Source organism: Callorhinchus milii, unplaced genomic scaffold (assembly GCF_018977255.1).
Source record: "Callorhinchus milii isolate IMCB2004 unplaced genomic scaffold, IMCB_Cmil_1.0 Scaffold19, whole genome shotgun sequence".
Taxonomy (NCBI): Eukaryota; Metazoa; Chordata; class Chondrichthyes; order Chimaeriformes; family Callorhinchidae; genus Callorhinchus; species Callorhinchus milii.
The window spans coordinates 11,499,110-11,517,639 of NW_024704760.1; the positions used below are offsets into that span (position 1 = coordinate 11,499,110).

The 18,530-nt window shown below is 50.6% G+C and overlaps 1 protein-coding gene across 2 annotated transcripts in view; it reads left to right on the plus strand.

Annotated features, from left to right (window-relative positions):
- LOC103183888 (DENN domain-containing protein 2C) overlaps window positions 1-18,530 on the plus strand; it is a 66,483-nt gene that overhangs the window by 34,214 nt on the left and 13,739 nt on the right. Inside the window, exons 2-10 of one of the 2 annotated variants that reach the window (XM_042342122.1) lie at window positions 2,501-2,599; window positions 6,983-8,098; window positions 8,778-8,923; window positions 9,305-9,414; window positions 10,622-10,798; window positions 12,855-12,951; window positions 13,157-13,201; window positions 16,094-16,281; window positions 18,173-18,282. In XM_042342122.1, the coding sequence (XP_042198056.1) occupies window positions 2,532-2,599; window positions 6,983-8,098; window positions 8,778-8,923; window positions 9,305-9,414; window positions 10,622-10,798; window positions 12,855-12,951; window positions 13,157-13,201; window positions 16,094-16,281; window positions 18,173-18,282 (2,057 nt within the window). In that variant the 5' untranslated portion in view covers window positions 2,501-2,531. The remainder of the gene's footprint in view (window positions 1-2,500; window positions 2,600-6,982; window positions 8,099-8,777; window positions 8,924-9,304; window positions 9,415-10,621; window positions 10,799-12,854; window positions 12,952-13,156; window positions 13,202-16,093; window positions 16,282-18,172; window positions 18,283-18,530) is intronic. The other variant, XM_042342123.1, reaches the window with a different exon arrangement.

Sequence of the window (18,530 nt, forward strand, 5' to 3'; positions counted from 1 at the left end):
AGTGTGGGGGCAGAGAGGCTGAAAGCCTCGGCCACCGATGGTAGAACAGGTCGGGCGGGAGACATGGAGCAGACCGGAGCCCGCTGAACAGAGGGAGCGGGCAGGTTAGTAGGGGGTCAGCAGGTCAGAGAGGTAGGAGGGGACGAGGCCATGGATGGCCTTGAAAGTGAGGACAAGGATCTTTAATTTGATTTCTGGGGGATGGGGAGTCAGTGGAGTCGGGCGAGGGTGGGAGTGATGGGGTCGGGCGAGGGCAGGAGTGATGGAGTCGGGCGAGGGTGGGAGTGATGGAGTCGGGCGAGGGCGGGAGTGATGGGTCGGGCGAGGGCGGGAGTGATGGGTCGGGCGAGGGCGGGAGTGATGGGGTCGGGCGAGGGCGGGAGTGATGGGGTCGGGCGAGGGCGGGAGTGATGGGGTCGGGCGAGGGCGGGAGTGATGGGGTCGGGCGAGGGCGGGAGTGATGGGGTCGGGCGAGGGTGGGAGTGATGGGGTCGGGCGAGGGCGGGAGTGATGGGGTCGGGCGAGGGTGGGAGTGATGGGGTCGGGCGAGGGTGGGAGTGATGGGGTCACTGGTGTGTGAGAGTACATGAGCTGCAGAGTTTTGGATGATCTGCAGTTTGTGAAGGGAAGAGTTGGGAAGGCCGATGAGGAGGGAGTTTCCATAATTGAGCCTTGAGGTGATGAAGGTGTGGGTGAGGGTTTCCGCAGCCTGAGGGGTGAGGCAGTGGCGGAGTCTGGCAATGGCCAAACAGAGAGTTTTGCGACCAGAATTTAAGGCAACGTTCCAGAACTTTCTGTGACCATTTGATGGCTCTTTCGCAGAAGCTTGGTCCTTAGCGCCAGGTGGACTGGAGGCTGAGAGCAGAGCAGAGGGCAGGAGGCAGAGCCTCTCATTCTGTATCTGTATGAACTCTCTCGCCTGTGGGTCAGAAGGTTGTGGGTTCAAGACTAACACTAACCAGGCTAACACTCGTTTGTAATAATAATAATAGTAATCCTTGCAGTTGTTATAGAACCTTATTATGTCTTCAACCAAATTTTTTTTCATTTTTTTCAAGGGATTATTACCCCCAGAAAAGTGATCTGCCAATCGACTAACAATCTGGTTCCTAGTTACTGCTGGGTAAACAGAGAAACTTGCCCAATGTTTCGCCCTGTGCGGGAATCAAACCCAGGTCCTCTCGCTTGCGAGGCGAGTGCTTTAACCACTAAACTACAGACTCATGGTGTTTGGAGAGCGCTGTATTTTTGGAGAGCGCTGTATTGTTAGAGGCACCATTCTTCGGATAAGACGATAAACCGAAGTTCCATTTGTGCCTGTTGGGGTGGATGTAAAGGTCCCTTTACATTATTGACAAAGAGAGGGGCGAAATCCTCCAGCAAAATTCGTTATTTGCGTCATGGCTGAGGGTCAGTGCTGTGCACACATTGGCTGCCACATCTGACGACAGAATACACAGTGATTGCACTACACAGTAACTCCTTTGAGCCCTGTTGCTGTGCTGTACCGGCAGCCTCTCTCCGAGGAGAACGTCTTGATTTCACGCTCGTCAGAAAACTGCTCAATGCAGTTGCGTTCTCGCCTCTGAGTCAGAAGGTTATAGTTCAAGCCCCACGTTGGGACTTGGAACCACACATGGTCTAAACTGACATTCCAATGCAGCGCTGGGGGATGTGTTGCATTGTCAGCTGTGCCGTCATTCGGATGAAATGTTAAACTGAGATCGCATTTGCGTGGACGATAAAGACGTGTTCAGGTGGACGTTAAAGATTCGAAGAGAAGGGAGTTTCTCTCTCCCTTTCTCTGCCGGTATCTTGGCCAACAATCCCCCCAAATAAAACTTGGTCACTTACTCACTGGCTGTTTGCGGGCCACCGCTGTGCACAACTGGCTGCCGAGTTTTGCCCACAAATACACAATCAAGCCATGTTACAGTATGCCTTGTGAAGCGGTTTGAGACACCTTAAGGACGTAATAAAGCAACATATCGAATGTAAAAATTATTGTTCTACAAAATAGTCACTCGTGCCTGATGACCATGTGGGGGAATATATATTGAGCCGCTATTTCAAATGCAAGGATGATTGTTATTATTACTATTATTAGTAGTATTATTATTACTATTATTATCTATATAAAATGGTCCCAAATAGATCAAATAGGGAAGTTAGAAGAAATTTGTTCACATAGAGAGATGTGGAACAAGGAGTTGTTGAGGCAAATAGCATTTAAGGGAAAGCTGGATAGATACATGAGGGAGGAAGGAATAGAAGGTTATGCTTGATGACTTAGTGGAGGAAGGGCAGGAGGAGGCTCATGTGCAGCATAAACACCGGCATAGACCAGCTGGGCCGAATGGCCTGTTTCTGTGCTGTATATTCTAATGTATTATTATATTGAGTCTCACTGGCTGCTGCTGTCCTGCCCCCATGTGGGGTGGGTTTGGCTGCTATGTCCGTAGTCTCTCTGACCCGCTCCCTTCCTGTCTTTATGTTTTAGGTGAGCACCTGGTGTGGCTGCACCTGGAGTTATGAGTGACGGCTGGGCGGGGCTTCCGACCACTGCTGACTGGCCCTTTAAACCCACAGCGTCCGGCAGGTCAGAGTCACGCTCCTCGTACCTCCCTTAGTGTGGAATTCCCCCGCCAACGTGGGACTCCTCTCACCCCGTCCCCCCCAGCGTGGGAGTCCCCTCACCCTCCCCCCCACACCCACAGCATGGGACTCCCCTCACCCTCCCCCCCACACCCACAGCGTGGGACTCCCCGCCCTCCCCCAGTATAGGACTCCTCCACCCACCCCCCCCACCCCACACACTCTGGGGTCCCCAAGTCTTGGCTCAACCTGTGCCCAATACTCTCTGGAGTTGGGTAAGCAGCTGCTTCCCTCCAGGGAGAGAGAGCGCATTCCATTCCTGACATGGGGTAATTTCTTTGTGTTGATGACATATGTATGTGGAACTCTGTCCGGTTTGAATACTCTTAACCGCGGGTTGTCAGACACCCGGCTGACCAAACACTAACCACAGAGTTAAACTGTTTGAGCTATTTGAACATTAGGTACTGGTGCCAAGGCCTGATCATTATTACTTTGTAATACATTAGTTTTAGCTTCAGTGGTGAACCTCATTCTGCATTCACTCTGAGTGAAGTGAGGGAGGGCCCCTGGGGGTGGGGAGAAGGCTGTGTGTCTCCCCTGTGTATGTGTGTGTCAGGTCCTACCTTTCACACCGCCTCCACTTCGTCTCAGCTAACGGCTTGTCCTCCAGTCCCCGCACCGTCTTGTGCGGTGTTCCTCAGGGCTCTGTCCTCGGTCCCCTCCTCTTCACCCTCTACATGCTCCCCCTTGGTGACATCATCCACAGACATGGGGTAAATTTCCACATGTATGCGGATGACACCCAACTCTATCTCTCTGCCTCCACTCTCAACTCCAGGATTACTGGCGTCCTGACCGACTGCCTGTCCGACATCAAGTCCTGGACGAGGGACAACTTTCTCTATCTCAACGTCAGCAAGACCGAGGCCCTCCTGATTGGCTCACGCCAGTGCCTCCGCTCTCAGCATCAGCTGCACACTCAACCTCACTAAGCCGGTCAGGAACCTGGATGTCTTGTTCGACCCTGAACTGTCCTTTCTCCCCCACATCCGCGCCATGACCGCACTGCCTACCACCACCTGCGCAATATTGCCAGACTCCGTCACTGCCTCACCCCTCAGGCTCCCAAACCCTCACCCACACATCAAGGCTCGATTACAGGAACTCCCTCCTCATCGGCCTTCCCAACTCTTCCTTTTCCTTCACTCCCTACCAATCTGCCCACTCCCTCCATTCAGCGGGCTCTGGCCTGCTCCATATCTCCCACCCGACCCACTCTACCATCGGTGGCCGGGCTTTCATCCTCTCTGCCCCCACACTCTGGAACTCCATCCCACAGTCCCTTCACCTCGCTTCCTCCCTCGCCTACTTCAAGGCCGGTCTCAAGACCCTCCTCTTCGATTATGCCTTTGGTTGCCCTCCAACCTCTCTGCCTTCGCTCACCGCTACCCCACCCCTCCCCTATACTTGGGGACCCCTGATTGTACAGCGCCTTGGATCGTTCTCCCCCTGATGTGAAAGGTGCTCTATAAATGTAATTTTGTTGTTGTTGTCTGTATATGTGTGTGTGTGTCTCACAGTGTGTGTCTGGCAGTCTGATGTTGCCGGGCTGGTGGTCATTGATCCCCTGACACCTCGAGGAGCGAGAGTGGATTTGGAACGTTAAGAATGTTCCTGAATTTCTATCCATTCAGATGTCCACATTCTGACATTTATTAAACTCTTTTGTGTCAGTGCGACATGGACTCACACAGTGCTTTCTTTCAGTACTGTCACTGGCCTGTGGTTTGGTGTTCCCCCCACCCCACCCCCACACTGGGGAACATTTCTTACATACTCCGACCACTGCAAGGTCCGACCACTGCAAGGTTGGGCTAATGTTTTTTGAGCTGAGCTTTTTTCAACAATTGCTGTAAAATTTGATGTCGCGTCTTTCATATCGAGAGGACGTCTAATTGGATTTAGTATAAAATGCAATGACTGTGTATTTTGTAGGTGAACACGACAGCCAATTTGCACTTAATATTGCCCCACAAACAGCCGTGGAGTGAGTGACCAATTTTATCTGGGGGATTATTGGCCCCGACACCAGGAGAGAGAAACTCCCTTCTCTTTTTGAATAGTGCAGCGGAATCTTTAACATCCTCCTGAACAGGCAATGGGAACTTGGTCAATATCTCTTTCAAAGGGCAGCACCTCTGACATTACAACCTTGCAGCCCTGTGGAGTCCTGTAATGTATTGGTTAGAGCACTCGCCTCGCAAACAAGAGAACCTGATTTCAATTCCCGAGAAGGGACAAAATGTTGGGCAAGTTTCCTTACCCCACGCGCCTCTGTTTAACTAGCAGTAAGTAGGAACCCAGTTGTTAGTCAATTGGCGGATCACTTTTCTGGAGATAATAATCCCTTAAAAAAAGTAACTTGGTAACTCAATCCATAACTGTTTGTGGGACACTGCTGTTTGCAGTTGGCTGCCATGTTTCACCCACAAAATATACAGTGAATTCACGTAACTGTGAAGCGCTTTGAGACGTCTCAAAGACATAATAAGGCGCTATATCAAATGGGTCGGAATCAGCAAGCTTCTGCCTCAGGGATCGAAAGTGCTACTGACTGAGCCGCGCTGCCTATTATTTGTGTCCAGAAAATCAGGAAAACTTTGACAAACTTCATGGCAAATACTAATAAAACAGTGGTTTTACTGATAAACAATAATTGATACCGTGGAAAACAACGATAATAATAATAATATTAGTTGTATTTGGTAAACTGCCTCTCATGTTGGGAGCACGAACCAAAGCGCTTCACAGGATGTACAGTGAAGTGCAGTGTCTGTGTATTTCTGCGCTAATTTGTCAAGGCAATGTCCCACAAACAGCCATGGCGTGAAGGACCAGTTTTATTTGGGGGATTGTTGACTAGGACACCGGGACAGAGAAACCTTTTGTTTTCGAATAGCGCCATGGGATCTTTGATGTCCACCTGAACAGACAGACGGGACCGCGATTTAATGTCTCATCCAAAGGACGGCACCTCCGACAATGCAACAACTCCCCCCCCCCCCACCCCCAGCCCTGCTTTGGAGCGTTAGCCCAGACTGTGTAATTCCAAGTCCTGACGTGGGGCTTAAACCCACAATCTTCTGACTCAGATGCGAGAGCGCTACCACTGCGCCAGGCTGACGCACAGCTCTAATTCTGACCGACTCCTATGCAGATCAACAGACAATACATATATTTGGATATCACACAATATACACATTGGTACAGAGCTAACTAAAACACTACCCGACAGCCGTTTTATTCCTGTCTGCCTTTCTTTCTCTCTCTCTCTGCCTCTCTTTCACTTTCTGCTACTGTCTATCTCACCCTCTCTTTCTGTCACTCCTTCTCCCCTTCTCCCTCTCATTCCTTCCCTCTCTCTCTGTCTCATTCTTTCTCACTCTTACTTTCCATGCTGTACAAACTTTGTAATTTTGCAATACAATTGCTGGGCTGTTACTCATCGCCTCCCCCCACCCCCCTCGAGACAGAGAGAGAAAGAGAGTGAGAGACAGATAGACAGACAGAAAGAAAGAAAGAAAGAAAGAAAGAAAGAAAGAAAGACAGACAGACAGACAGACAGACAGACAGACAGACAGACAGACAGACAGAAAGAAAGAAAGAAAGAAAGGAAAGAAAGAAAGAAAGAAAGAGAAAGAAAGAAAGAAAGAAAGAAAGAAAGAAAGAAAGAAAGAAAGAAAGAAAGAAAGAAAGAAAGAAAGAAAGAAAGAAAGAAAGAAAGAAAAAGAAAGAAAGAAAGAAAGAAAGAAAGAAAGAGTCAGATCAAATTCAAGAGAAAATTGTTTTTTCACCATTTTTTGACATTCGCCCCCCAAAAAATGGTTGTTCATCAGTTTGCAAAAAAAAAGCCTAGCGTTTGTGGGTTGTTAAACGCCCTCGGGCCTGTGCAGATGGTCTGTGTATTTAATGTGGCTCCAGGTCTCTTGAACTCCACAGTGCTGTGGGCCGGAATCACAAGCCTAGAGAGTGCTGGTTATTGTGTGAAAAAATGTCATCTCTTGGCACTCACCTCCCATTTTGCTGCCAAACCCTCATCCCCCATCGACCCTGAGCTGCCAATTTTCACTGCTCAGATTTGCTTGCGTCTGTCCCAGTTAATAATAGTAATAATAATAAGCCTTGCATTTGATATCACGCCTTATTACCTCTTCAAGACTTCTCAAAGCGCTTCACAGGATATAATGTAAAGTATAGTGACTGTATATTTTGTTTGCATAACAGCAGCGTCTCACAAACAGTTGTGCATTGAGTGACCAATTTTTTTAATACAGCATTCAATTGGGCTCTTAACATTGTTGTGTGTATTTTTTATTGTTGTCAGGGTCCGAAATATTGTGAATAACATTGAGGAGAGCCTGAGCCAGGCGGCAACTCGCAATTCTAGTGGCCAAGGTCACCGAACGAGCAAGTGGTCTCCAGGAAGGGAGCTGGAGAGGGGCAGAGCCTTGCATGTCAAGGCCGCACTGCTTAACGTGAAGGCAGATGGAGCGGGAGGAACAGGCTGGGCCGGGGCTAAGCTGAATGAGGTGCTGCTGCCTGGACACAGAGCGGGGGCCAGGGGGCAGGTGGCTCCCAATGGCTGTGTCGTGAAGCAAAGACTGCAAGAGATGCACTCGCCGGGCAGTGCACACCACTTTGCTGACCAAGCCCGGCTCAGGAACCAGGGCCTCAACATCCGGCAAAAAATCTCACAGTGGGAGGTGAAGTCCAGCGTGAGCAACACGGACAAAGCCAAGTCTGGAGAAGGTGGTTTGCAAGTGGAGTATGGATGTGCGTTTATCTCCAAGGCCAAGACACAGAGTCCCGGCCCGAGGAAACGAGCCCTGGTGAAGGCCAGGAGCCTGGGGCTAGATTTCAGGGAAGGACAGAAGGCGACTGACCCAAACATCAAGCATGGTGCTGAGAGAAACAGGGCGGCTGCTAATTCCAGAGCCCAGAAGGTGGGGGGTTTGGGAAGCTCCTCGGTTCTCCCTCAAGTCAACAAACTGGAGACGTTGGCTCCGGGCAGCTCGGGCGATAGCAAGCTGCTGCCTCCCGGCAACTTTTACACCTCGCAGAACTTCTGGAAGAAGCTGGAGGACGTCCCACAGGACGAGAGGAAGGAGTTGGGGGCCACGGAGCCGGGGGGTCCCAGCGAGAGGCTGGAGTCGAGTCGTCCTGGAGGCAGCGCCGTGATCCTGAGAGACCCTCGAGACAGCGTGTTCACTGATTCGGAAGGGACGAAGGAAGCCCCCGTGATTAACATTAATCCCCTGCCCAAACCCCAACGGACCTTTAAGTACTCTGGAGAGCAGGATTCCGGGAGCACTCCCACTCCCGCTCCCCCCTCGGGAAAAGGAAAGGGGCCGACCACACACTCCCCTCCCCCGCTGCTGCTCAGCCCACCCCCTGCACTCAGGCAGCTCGGCAATGGGACACAGATAGTGAGGAGCAACAGGTACAGGGTCCGAGGTGGGAGGGGCAGGGAGCAGGGGGCGGGGCTGGGAGCAAGGGAGGGCCGGGGGCTGGGGGAGGGGTAGGGGCTGGGAGCAGGGGAGGGGCTGGGAGAAGGGGAGGGCTTGGAGTGGGGAAGGGGTGGGGGCTGGGAGCAGGGGAAGGGGTGGGAGTGGGTGGTGGAGTGGTGGCTGCTGGGTTGGCTTCCAATTACACTGCACATGAAAGCAAAACCCTATGAAATCTTCTGAGATGTTATTGTGATGTCCTGGTCCTGGTATCAAATGTGACGACTATTGTTATCTAAATGCGTCTTGCACAGATTTCCTGAAATCTTGGGCCTGTGCCATTCAGCCCCTCGAGCCTGTTCCGCTATACTATAAGATCATGGCTGATCTGTACCTCAACTCCAAATACCTTGGCCTATTATCCCTCGATCCCCTACACCTAACAAACATCTAACCACAGCAGTCTTGAAAATGTGAATGGATCCAACCATAATCCACAGCCTTTCCGGGGAGAGAGTTCCAGATTCCCACTGCCCCTGATTTCACTCCTAAATGGCCCGGCTCTAATTTTAAGATGATGCCCCTTGTTCTGGATTCCCCACCAGAGGAAATAAGTGCCGCCTGACAAGCGTTGAGACATCTCGGCCGATATAAACTCAACCTCTTTCCTAACAGAAAATCCTTTGAGTTTGAGGACGCCGAGGGTTTGCACATCCTGCAGACTCCAGCGGCAAGTGAGCGGAGCCGAGAGGGGACCGAGAAGCCAAAGCAGGTGCTCTCCCACACCGTGTCTGATGAGAACATCTATGAGGATATTGTGGGTAAGAACAACCCCTCCCTTCCCTCCTTCGCTTGCGTGGAGTCCCATAGCTCAATAGTTAGAGCGCTCACTTCGGAAACCAGAGGATCCGGGTTTGATTCCCGGGCAGGGCGAAAACTTGGGCGAGTTTCCTTACTCCACACGCCACTGTTGACCAGCAGTAAGTAGGAACCCAGTTGTTAGTCGATTGGTGGATCGCTTTCTGGGGGTAATAATCCCCTCCCCACCACCATGATCACTTACTAATAGCTGTTTGTGGTCATTGTTTGGCCAGACTGGCACCATTGGTCAGTCTCTCCCACCCTCTCCTCGCCTGCCCCCCCCCCGCCCGCCTGCCCAGTGCTGACCCTCAATGACTCTCTCTCCACCTTTTCGCTTCCAGATCCTTCCAAGGAGAACCCATACGAAGACGTCAAATTCACCCCCTCGCTCCTCGCCAGAGGGAAAAGAGTTTGGGGTTCACCAGCGGCGCGACCCAGGAGACCCCCGAAGGTAGGGTTCACATCTTGGTCTCCCCCACCCGCTCTCGCCCCTTCCCCACACGTGTGCGTGTTTTCAATATCTATATACTCCGTCTTGGTGACATCACCCAGAGACATGGGGTCAACAGAGACGTGACACCTAACTCGACCTCTCTGCCTCCACCCTCGACGCCAGGACCCACTGCTGTCGTCACTGACCATCTGTCAGACATCAAGTCCTGGATGAGAGCGAACTTTGTGCAGTTGAATGTCAACAAGACCGAGGCTCCTGATTGGCTCCCGTCAGCGCCTCCATACCTCGGGCACTGACAGCTTCTCCTTCCATGGATGCACTCTACACCTCACGGAGCCAATACGGAACCTCAGCATCCTGTTTGACCCTCAACTGTTCTTATAGCCCACATCCGTGCTATGATCTTCCCCGCCTTCTCCCACCTCCGCAACATTCGTTCGGCTCCACCACTGTCTCACACCGCAGGCCACCGAAACCCTCATACCCTTCATTACATGCAAACTCACTGCTTGTCGGCCTCCCCAACTCCTCCCTCCACAGGCTGCAGATCATCCAGAACTCTGCAGCCCGTGTTCTCTCACCCCCATCCTCGTCCAACTCCACCTGCTCCCCATCACACAGAGGATACAGTTCAAGATCCTGGTCTTCACCTTCAAAGCCCTCTATGGCCTTGCTCCCCCCTACCTCTGCGACCTCCTAACCCCTGAGTAAGCTTCCCACTCCTTCCACTCAGCCGCCTCCAGCCTGCTTCACATCCCCCACCTCGCCACATCCCCCCAGCATTGTCAGCCGTTCTGCTCCCACACTCTGGAACTCCATCCTGCAGGCCCTCCGCCTCACCCCCTCCCTGGCCTCCTTCACGACCTGTCTCAAGACCATCCTCTTCGACCGTGCTTTCGATCACCCTCCTTCCCCCCCTGCCCTCCACCCTCCCTAATCCCACCCCCGAGCTCGGGTCCGAAACATTGATTATCCAGCGCCTTGGGACGTCCACCCGACGTGAAAGACGCTATACAAATGTAATTTTGTTGTTGTTGTTTCTCACTTTCTCTCCCTCTTTCTCTCTCTAATCCTTCTCTATTTTTCTCCCTCTTTCTCTCCCTCTTTCTCCCTTTCTCTCTCTAATCTTTCTCTATCTTTCTCCCTCTTTCTCTCTCTAATCTTTTCTCTATCTCTGTTTTTCTCTCTCCCCCTCTCTCTCCAGCTCCCCCCCAAGCCGGCCAGCCTCCTGGCCCAGACCGCAGACAGTAAGAGCTGGAAGGTTTCGGAGATCAGGAAGTATGTGAAGGAGGGTCCAGGCCGTCCCAACCCGCCCTCGCTGCTCGTCAGCTCTGAAGATCCCGGGACTGGAGATGTGAGGAAGAGGAAGAAGATTCCGCGAGTGAGTGGAACGTCTGGCGACACTATTCACAACGACATAGGATTTACTGTAAACTGCAGTGATTTGTGTATTTGTGGGCAGCCATTTTGCACACTGCAACGTCCCACAAACAGCCGTGGTTAGAGCACGCACCTCGTAAGTGAGAGGACATGGGTTTGATTCCCAGGCAGGGCAAAATGGGCGATGTTCCTTACGCCACACGTCCCTGTTTACCAAACAGTAAGTAGAAACCTGGTTGTTAGTCGATTGGCGATCGATTTTCAGGGGTAATAATCCCTTAAAAAAATAATAAAAATTTGTTCACTCAATCCATGTGTGTTGGGAATGTCGGCCCAGATGTTAGCTCAACATCAACATCCCAAATACCCGGCAATAACAAGCACTTATTTTGCGTCCTCCACACAGGTAGCGTCTAAGAGCGTTTAACAGTGGTGGAGCCTGACTCCGAGCTGGGGGTGGGTGGGGGTTGGTGAGGTAACTGTGAGTACGGTCAAAAAGGAAGATCTAATAAAACGGCTAAAACAGGCTAAAATGACCTCCTTTTGTGATAATAAGGAGTCCCGTCAGAATTCCCAAATCGATTGTGTGGGAGCAGAGTTCGGCACCATGTCTGGCGCGATTGGCTTCCGGGGGGAATTCTTCTTTTGGGGGGGATTTGATGTTCAGGAACGATGCAGAGCTGAGTGGCCTGGCAGGGAGCAGGTCGCTGTTTGCAGAAACGTTTCTCGTTTTTCTGTATATAACAAAACAACCCACCACAGCCCACTGATGACAATGCCAGTGGTGGAGCCTGGGTCCTGGACGTTTCATGTCAGAGGGGTAATTAGCAATGACGTCTATGGCCCTGCTGGTTCCTGCACACATCAGACTTTATGGGGAGCTGGGAAGCGGCTGTGGTTGTACTGGGGAATTGGTGGCCACCAAGATTTACATCAGTTCAGCAATTGCGTCTAGGTCGGACACTTGTATATTCGAGCCCCACATTGGGGCCTTTAAACAAAAAAAATTATTTGGTCACCTATTTCGCAACTGTTTGTGGGACGTTGCTGTGCGCAAGTTTCGCCCACAAAATACACATCACTCCACTTTACAGTATATTCCGTGAAGTGCTTTGAGACGTCTTAACGACCCAATAAGGCGCTGTATCAAATGCAAGGATTATTATTATAATTCTCAGATGCCGGATAGAGCTGTGTTGTCCCTTGTCCTTCCGATGAGACATTAAACTGTGGCCCCGTCTGCCTGTTCAGGTGGATGTTAAAGATCACATGGCACTATTCGAAAAAAGGAAGGGAGTTTCTCTCTCCTGGTGTCCGGGTCAACAATCCCCAAATAAAATTTATTTCTCACTCGATGGCATTTCATGGGACACTGCTGTGCGAAAATTGGCCACCGCCTTTGCCTCCATATACACAGTCACTATGCTTCAGATTAATAGCTGTGAAGCGCTTTCAAACATTGCACTTTGTGAAAGTGTATTGTAGGAATTTTCCGAAATCTTAAATTTTAATGCAAAATTGGGTCACAGGCTAAGACTATGTGGAATTTAGGGGTTTTTAGGAGGCTGTGGATAATGATAATAATCCTTGCATTTGATATAGCGCCTTATCACGTCTTCGAGATGTCTCAAAGTGCTTTGCAGCGTATACTGTGAAGTGAATTGACCATATTTGTGGGCGAAACACAGCAGCTGATTGTGCACAGCAGCGTCCCACAAACAGTCTGGATTGAGTGATCAAATTATTATTATTAGTTTTTTGAAGGGATTATTACCCCCGGAAAAGCAATCCGCCAATTGACTAACAACCAGGTTCCTACTTACTGCTAGGTAAACAGAGGCGTGTGGAGTAAACAAACTTGCCTAACGTTTCACCCTGCCCGGGAATCAAACCCGGGTCCTTTCACTTGTGAGGTGAGTGCTCTAACCTCTGAGCTACGGGATGGGAGTGGGCCACACATTCAGGGGAGGAGGGAGGCGGAGGGACTGTTCCTGGTATCTGCCTGGAACTGAGGGGAGTTGTGCCCTTGGTGACTGATGGCTGCTGTTGTGTTTCAGCTGGTGGCGAAGATACAAGCGATGTACGATGCTAAGAGAGGGAAGAAGAAAGTCAAGACACTGTCTGCCTCTGGACATGAGGCCACAGTGGCTAAAGGTACCAGCTTCTCAGCACCTCAGTGTGTGGGGTGGGTTGGGTGGGGGTGGGGGGGGCTGTGTAGTTTGGGGATATATTTAAGCCCTGATCCTGTATATTAGCTGTGTATTAACAGGTTGAGGGTCACGTCCACACATATCTCTTGAGGCTTTCTTGGATGTTAAATTCTGGCTACTTCATTCCTGTTTACTCCTCTGTCTTTCAGATGAGAACAGTGAGACTGAGAGTGACACAGAGGAACAGCAGAAAGGTAAGCAATCTGCCTGTGCGCGCGCGTGTGTGTGAGTTGCGTGCGGAGTGCGCGCGTGTGTGTATGTTTCTGTCTCTCTCTGCAGTCGGGGCTTTAGTTCAATGTATATATTGAACGTACTTCCATTTTGTCTCCACAAACGTCTTCTCCTACAGCCCCCGCACCGTCTCGTGCGGTGTTCCTCAGGGCTCTGTCCTCAACCGCTCCTCTTCAACCCGTACATGCTCCCTCTTGTTTGTCTGTCAGACATCAAATCCTGGATGAGAGCTAACTTTCTACAGTTTACGTCAGCAAGACCGAGGCTCTCCTGATTAGCTCCTGTCAGCGCCTCCACACCTCCGGCACTGACAGCATCACCACCTCCACAACGTTGCCCGACCACCGCCACTGCCTCACCCCTCAGGCCGCTGAAACCCTCATACACGCCTGCATTCCATCTAGGCTCAACTACGCCAACTCCCTGCTTGTCGGCCTTCCCAACTCCTCCCTCCACAGGCTGCAGTTCATCCAGAACTCTACAGCTCGTGTCCTCTCCCGCACCGGGCTCCGTGACCCTATCACCCCCATCCTCGCCCGGCTCCACTGGCTCTCCATCCCTCAGAGGATAGAGTTCAAAATCCTCATCTTCCCTGCTAACCCCTTATCAACCCGCCTACTCACTCTGCTCAGCAGACTCCGGCCTGCTCCATGTCCCTCGCCCGGCAGGGCCCTCCATCCCACAGTCTCTTCACCTCGCTCTCTCCCTTGCCTCCTTCAAGGCCTGTCTCAAGACCCTCCTCTTCGACCGTGTATTGGCGTGTGTCGCCGGATTTGCTATTGGAAGTATATTCAGTTTGCACTGTTCAGTGTACACTTGGCGTTTGTATGTAATGCGTTGTGAGCAATGATTGCCATGTAACGAGTTAATCCACACTGAGTGCAAACAGGAGATGATCCTGACATCCTCTCTGAGATTATCTTAGTATCTCAGGCTGCTGCGACTAACAGGGGAGACATCAGGCAGTCAGTCAGTCAGTCTGTTGGTCCAGTTGTTGGGTCCCTGGAAACTCCTGCCCTGCAGGACCCAAGCTTTAGTGCTGTACGTTATTCTATCTTTTCTCGGTCCCGGTTCTAGCTCTGACTGTTTTTCTTTCAGTTTTATTATGGTCTTACTGTTTTCTACGTCTTTCAGCCTCTCTTGTTCTCACTTTCAAACCTGTTGGTTTTCCCTCCTTCCTCTTCCTCTCTCTCCACCCTCTTCCTCCTCCTCTCTATCTCCTCCATCTTCCTTCTCCTCTCTCTCTCTCTCCTCCCTCTTCCTCCTCCTCTCTCTCTCCTCCCTCTTTCTCCCCCTCTCTATCTCCTCCATCTTCCTCCTCCTCTCTCTCCTCCCTCTTCCTCCTGCTCTCTATCTCCTCTATCTTTCTCTTCCTCTCTCTGCTCCATCTTCCTCTCTCTCTCTCTCTCCTCCCTCTTCCTTCTTTCTCTTCTCCCTCCTTTCTCTCCTCCCTCTTCTTCCTCCTCTCTCTCTCTCTCTCTCTCCTCCCTCTTACCCTCCCCTCTCTCCTCCTTCTCGTTGCTGTGGTCCGTGTGGTTTGGAAGCTGGAGGACCGGCCTTGCGGCCAATGAAAGCTGAAAAGCCTGGAGACGGGTTGGGCTGCCTTATTGGGTCCTTAACCTGGTAAGCAAACCCCATCGGCCTAGTCATGGTGGATAACGACACCAGCCAGAGAGCAATGGGCCACGTGGAGCAGATTAAAATCTCAGTCCAGGCCAAGTTAGTCCAGGGCAACAGTTGGGGTGGAAGAGATGAGTCAAGGTTCCTGCCCCCTATTGTTCGCCCCCACCCCCACCCAGCTGGGAGGTAACCGGACAGTGTGAGTAATTGTCACTTGGTCAAAGAAGCCAGGAGACTAAATAAACTGAGATAAAATGTCCAAGTGAAGCAGGAGATGTGAGGGTCTCAGTTTTCCGGTACGTCGCTGCCCTGTAAACTGTGTCTACAAACACAGTCACTACACTTTACAATGATTCACTGTGAAGGGCTTTGAGATATTTTTACATTATTGGCATGGAGTGTGTTTTCTGTGGGGGTTGTGGGTAACCAGTCTATTGTATATTAACAACAATAATAATACTTGCTTTTGATATAGCGCCTTATCACATCGTCAAGCTGTCTCAAAGCGCTTCACAGAATATGCTGTTAAATGGAGTGACTGTGTATCTTGTGGGCGAAACCAATTTTGGAAGGCAATGGGTGTCCCACAAACAGCTGTGGAGTGAGTGATCAATTTTTATCAGGGGGAATGTTGGCCAGGACACCGGGGAGAGAAACTCCCATCTGTTTTCAAATACTGCCATGGGGTGTCGACAGTGTGGAGGGTGCGGGCGATGAGGGCTGTGGGCAGTGCGGAAGTATGGCCAGGGTTGCCCCAGAGTAACCTGGGCAGTCGTGTATGGTAATGGTTAGAGCATTCAACTCGCAAGCCAGAGGACCCAGATTCAATTCCTGGGCCGGACGAAACGTTGGGTCTGAACTGCTGTACTCTGTCCAGCGCCTTGGCATGACCTCCCGACATGAAAGACACTATACAGATGTAATCTTGTTGTTGTTGTTGTTGGGCAGTAAGTAGGAGCACGGTTGTAAGTCAATTGGCAGCTCGCTTTTCTGGGGTAATCCGTTTAAAATAAAGTTTTTTTACCATCCGATCACTCAATTCACGACTGTTTGCGGGACGCTGCTGTGCATAATTGGCTGCCGGGTTTCGCCCACAAAATATACAGTCGATTCATTTTACAGTATGTCCTGAGAAGTGCTTTGAGACGTCTTGAAGACGTGATAAGGCGCTGTATCAAATGCAAGGATTATTATTATTATTATTATTATTATAACCTCTCTCTCTGTGTCCGCAGCTCACAGCCAGCGACTGGTGCAGGTTCACTCCAGCCTGAAACGTAACACTCGTTACCAGACCCTAGAGCGGGACCTGATTGAGCTGCAGGAACAGAAGCTTTTCGAGTACTTTGTGGTGGTCTCTCTGCGCAAGAAACCTCCCTCCAACACCTACAAACCTCAGGTCACACAGCAGTTCCCCAGTAAGGTGAGCGAGAGACGTGTGTATAGTGAGGGTGAAATCGCCAGTGGTGGCACACCTGTCCACATCTGAAATCAACAGCTGGAGCAAGATCACCAGAGAGGTGATTGAGGTCAGGACACTGGACTTCATCATCATCACCATCATCATCATAATACTAATAATCCCTGCATTTGACATCTGTTGTTTGTGGGACGCTGCTGTGTGCAATTGGCTGCCACGTTTCGCCCACGCAATATACAGACAATTCACTTTACAGTATACTCTGTGAAGCGCTTTGAGACGTCTAGAAGACGTGATATCAGATGCGAGGATTATTATTATTATAATACACACAACATCCCTCAAACAGCCATGGAGTGAGAGTGACCAATTTTACCTGAGGGATTGATGGCCAGGACACTGGGAGAGGGGAACTCCCTGCTCTTTTTGAAGAGCTGCAATGGGATCTTTAACATCCACCTGAACAGATGCAGGTCATGCACTAAGACTTCAGTGTAAAGTTCCAATATAGGGCTTGATCCCACCAATTTCTGACTCCACAGTGTGGGGGGGGGGGGGTGAAGACTGAGTCTACAAGAATTTGCTGGACGAAAAGGGACCAATGTCCTTCTAGTTCACCTTCCACTGTCCTGGCAGTGCTTGACTTGGCTTGTTCCAATCTATATACTGTGTATCCTGAGGTATTATTGCCCAACAGAAATCTGTCTAATTTGTTCTTGAAAGAAAAGACCCTTTCTCCTTCTACCATCTGTCTCCCTAATGAGCCTGTTCCATACGTTTACTCCTCGCTCATTGAAGTAGTGCTTCTGTAGATTAGTTCTGAGTTTTCCCTTCGATCCACAAGCAGTCGTGAACTGAAGGGATTGTTGGCCATGTTCTATGATTATCCTATGGTTCACATGGGCCGTGTGCCGTGCCTCTTGTCCTCAGTGTCTCAGCAACTCGCTGCCTTCCTAGAAGGCGAGGGGACGCTATCCTATTAGCACCGAGCGCTCTGGGACGCTACCTGTGTAAAGGGCACTATGTAAACACAAGTTGTTGTTGCTGTCGTGGAGGGAGATAAATTACAGCCAGGAACTGGATTTTCACGTTTTCAGAACGTGCAAATTCAGGACAATTCTAAAACAAGGGCTTTGCTTTGCTTTGAAGCTGGTTTTCTGTGGGATCTTTGATGAACTACAGAAAAAAATGGCTTCAAAATCACCTTCAGATGAGATGTTAAACCAAGGTTCCAAACGTATGTTAAAGATCCTGTGGGACTATTGGAAAAATAGAAGAGGAGTTTCTCTCCCCAGTTCCTTGCTGTAATTTATCTCGCTCGACGACAGCAACAGCTTGTGACAAAGTGCCCTTTACGCGGGGTAGCGTCCCAGAGCGCTTGGTGTTAATAGGATAGCGTCCCCTCGCCTTCTAGGAAGGCAGCGAGTTGCTGAGACACTGAGGACAAGGGGCACGGCACACGGCCCATGTGAACCATAGGATAGCCAGAGAACACGGCCAACAATCCCTTCAGTTCATGGCTGCCTGTGGGACATTGCAGTGTGCAAATTAGTTGCTGGTTCGCCTACGAATACACAGTCACTACACTTTACAGTAAATCCTATGAAGCGTATTGAGGTGTCCTTCTGATGAGGCGAAAGGCGCTCTATCAAATATAAGCATTATTATTTTATTATTATTATTATTATTTAGAGCGGATTTAAAAATGGTCCGAATGGTTCTGAAATGTTGAGGGGAAAAAAAGTTGAGTTTGGGATGGAAGTTCTCTTCAGGATGTGTGTAGTTCAGGAGGTTAAGGCTGATATCAGCCACGTGGGGAGCTGTGCGCTGGGGGGATATTGCTGTGCGTGTGGGTCAGTCTTGTTGATCGGCTCTTGTTATCTCTCTGGTGCAGTTAGAGAAGACGAGCAGACAAGCACGCGATGCTGAGGAGAGACTGAAAGCCATCCCACAGTTCTGCTTTCCTGATGCCGATGACTGGGTGCCAGTCTCCGAGTACGTCAGGTCTGTCTGTGCCTTTAGTTCTGGTCAAGCTACGTTTTCAAAGCTCTCCACGGCCTTGCTCCTCCTCCCGGCCTCTTACTCATACCGACCTTCTGCTCCCTCCGCTCAGCAGGCCATGTCCCCCGCCCGGCCTACCCCACCATCGGAGGTCGGGCCTTCAGCTTCTCTGCTTCCACTTTTTGGAACTCCATCCTACAGTCCCTTCACCTCGCTCCCTCCCTTGCCTCCTTCTAGGCCTGTCTCAAGTC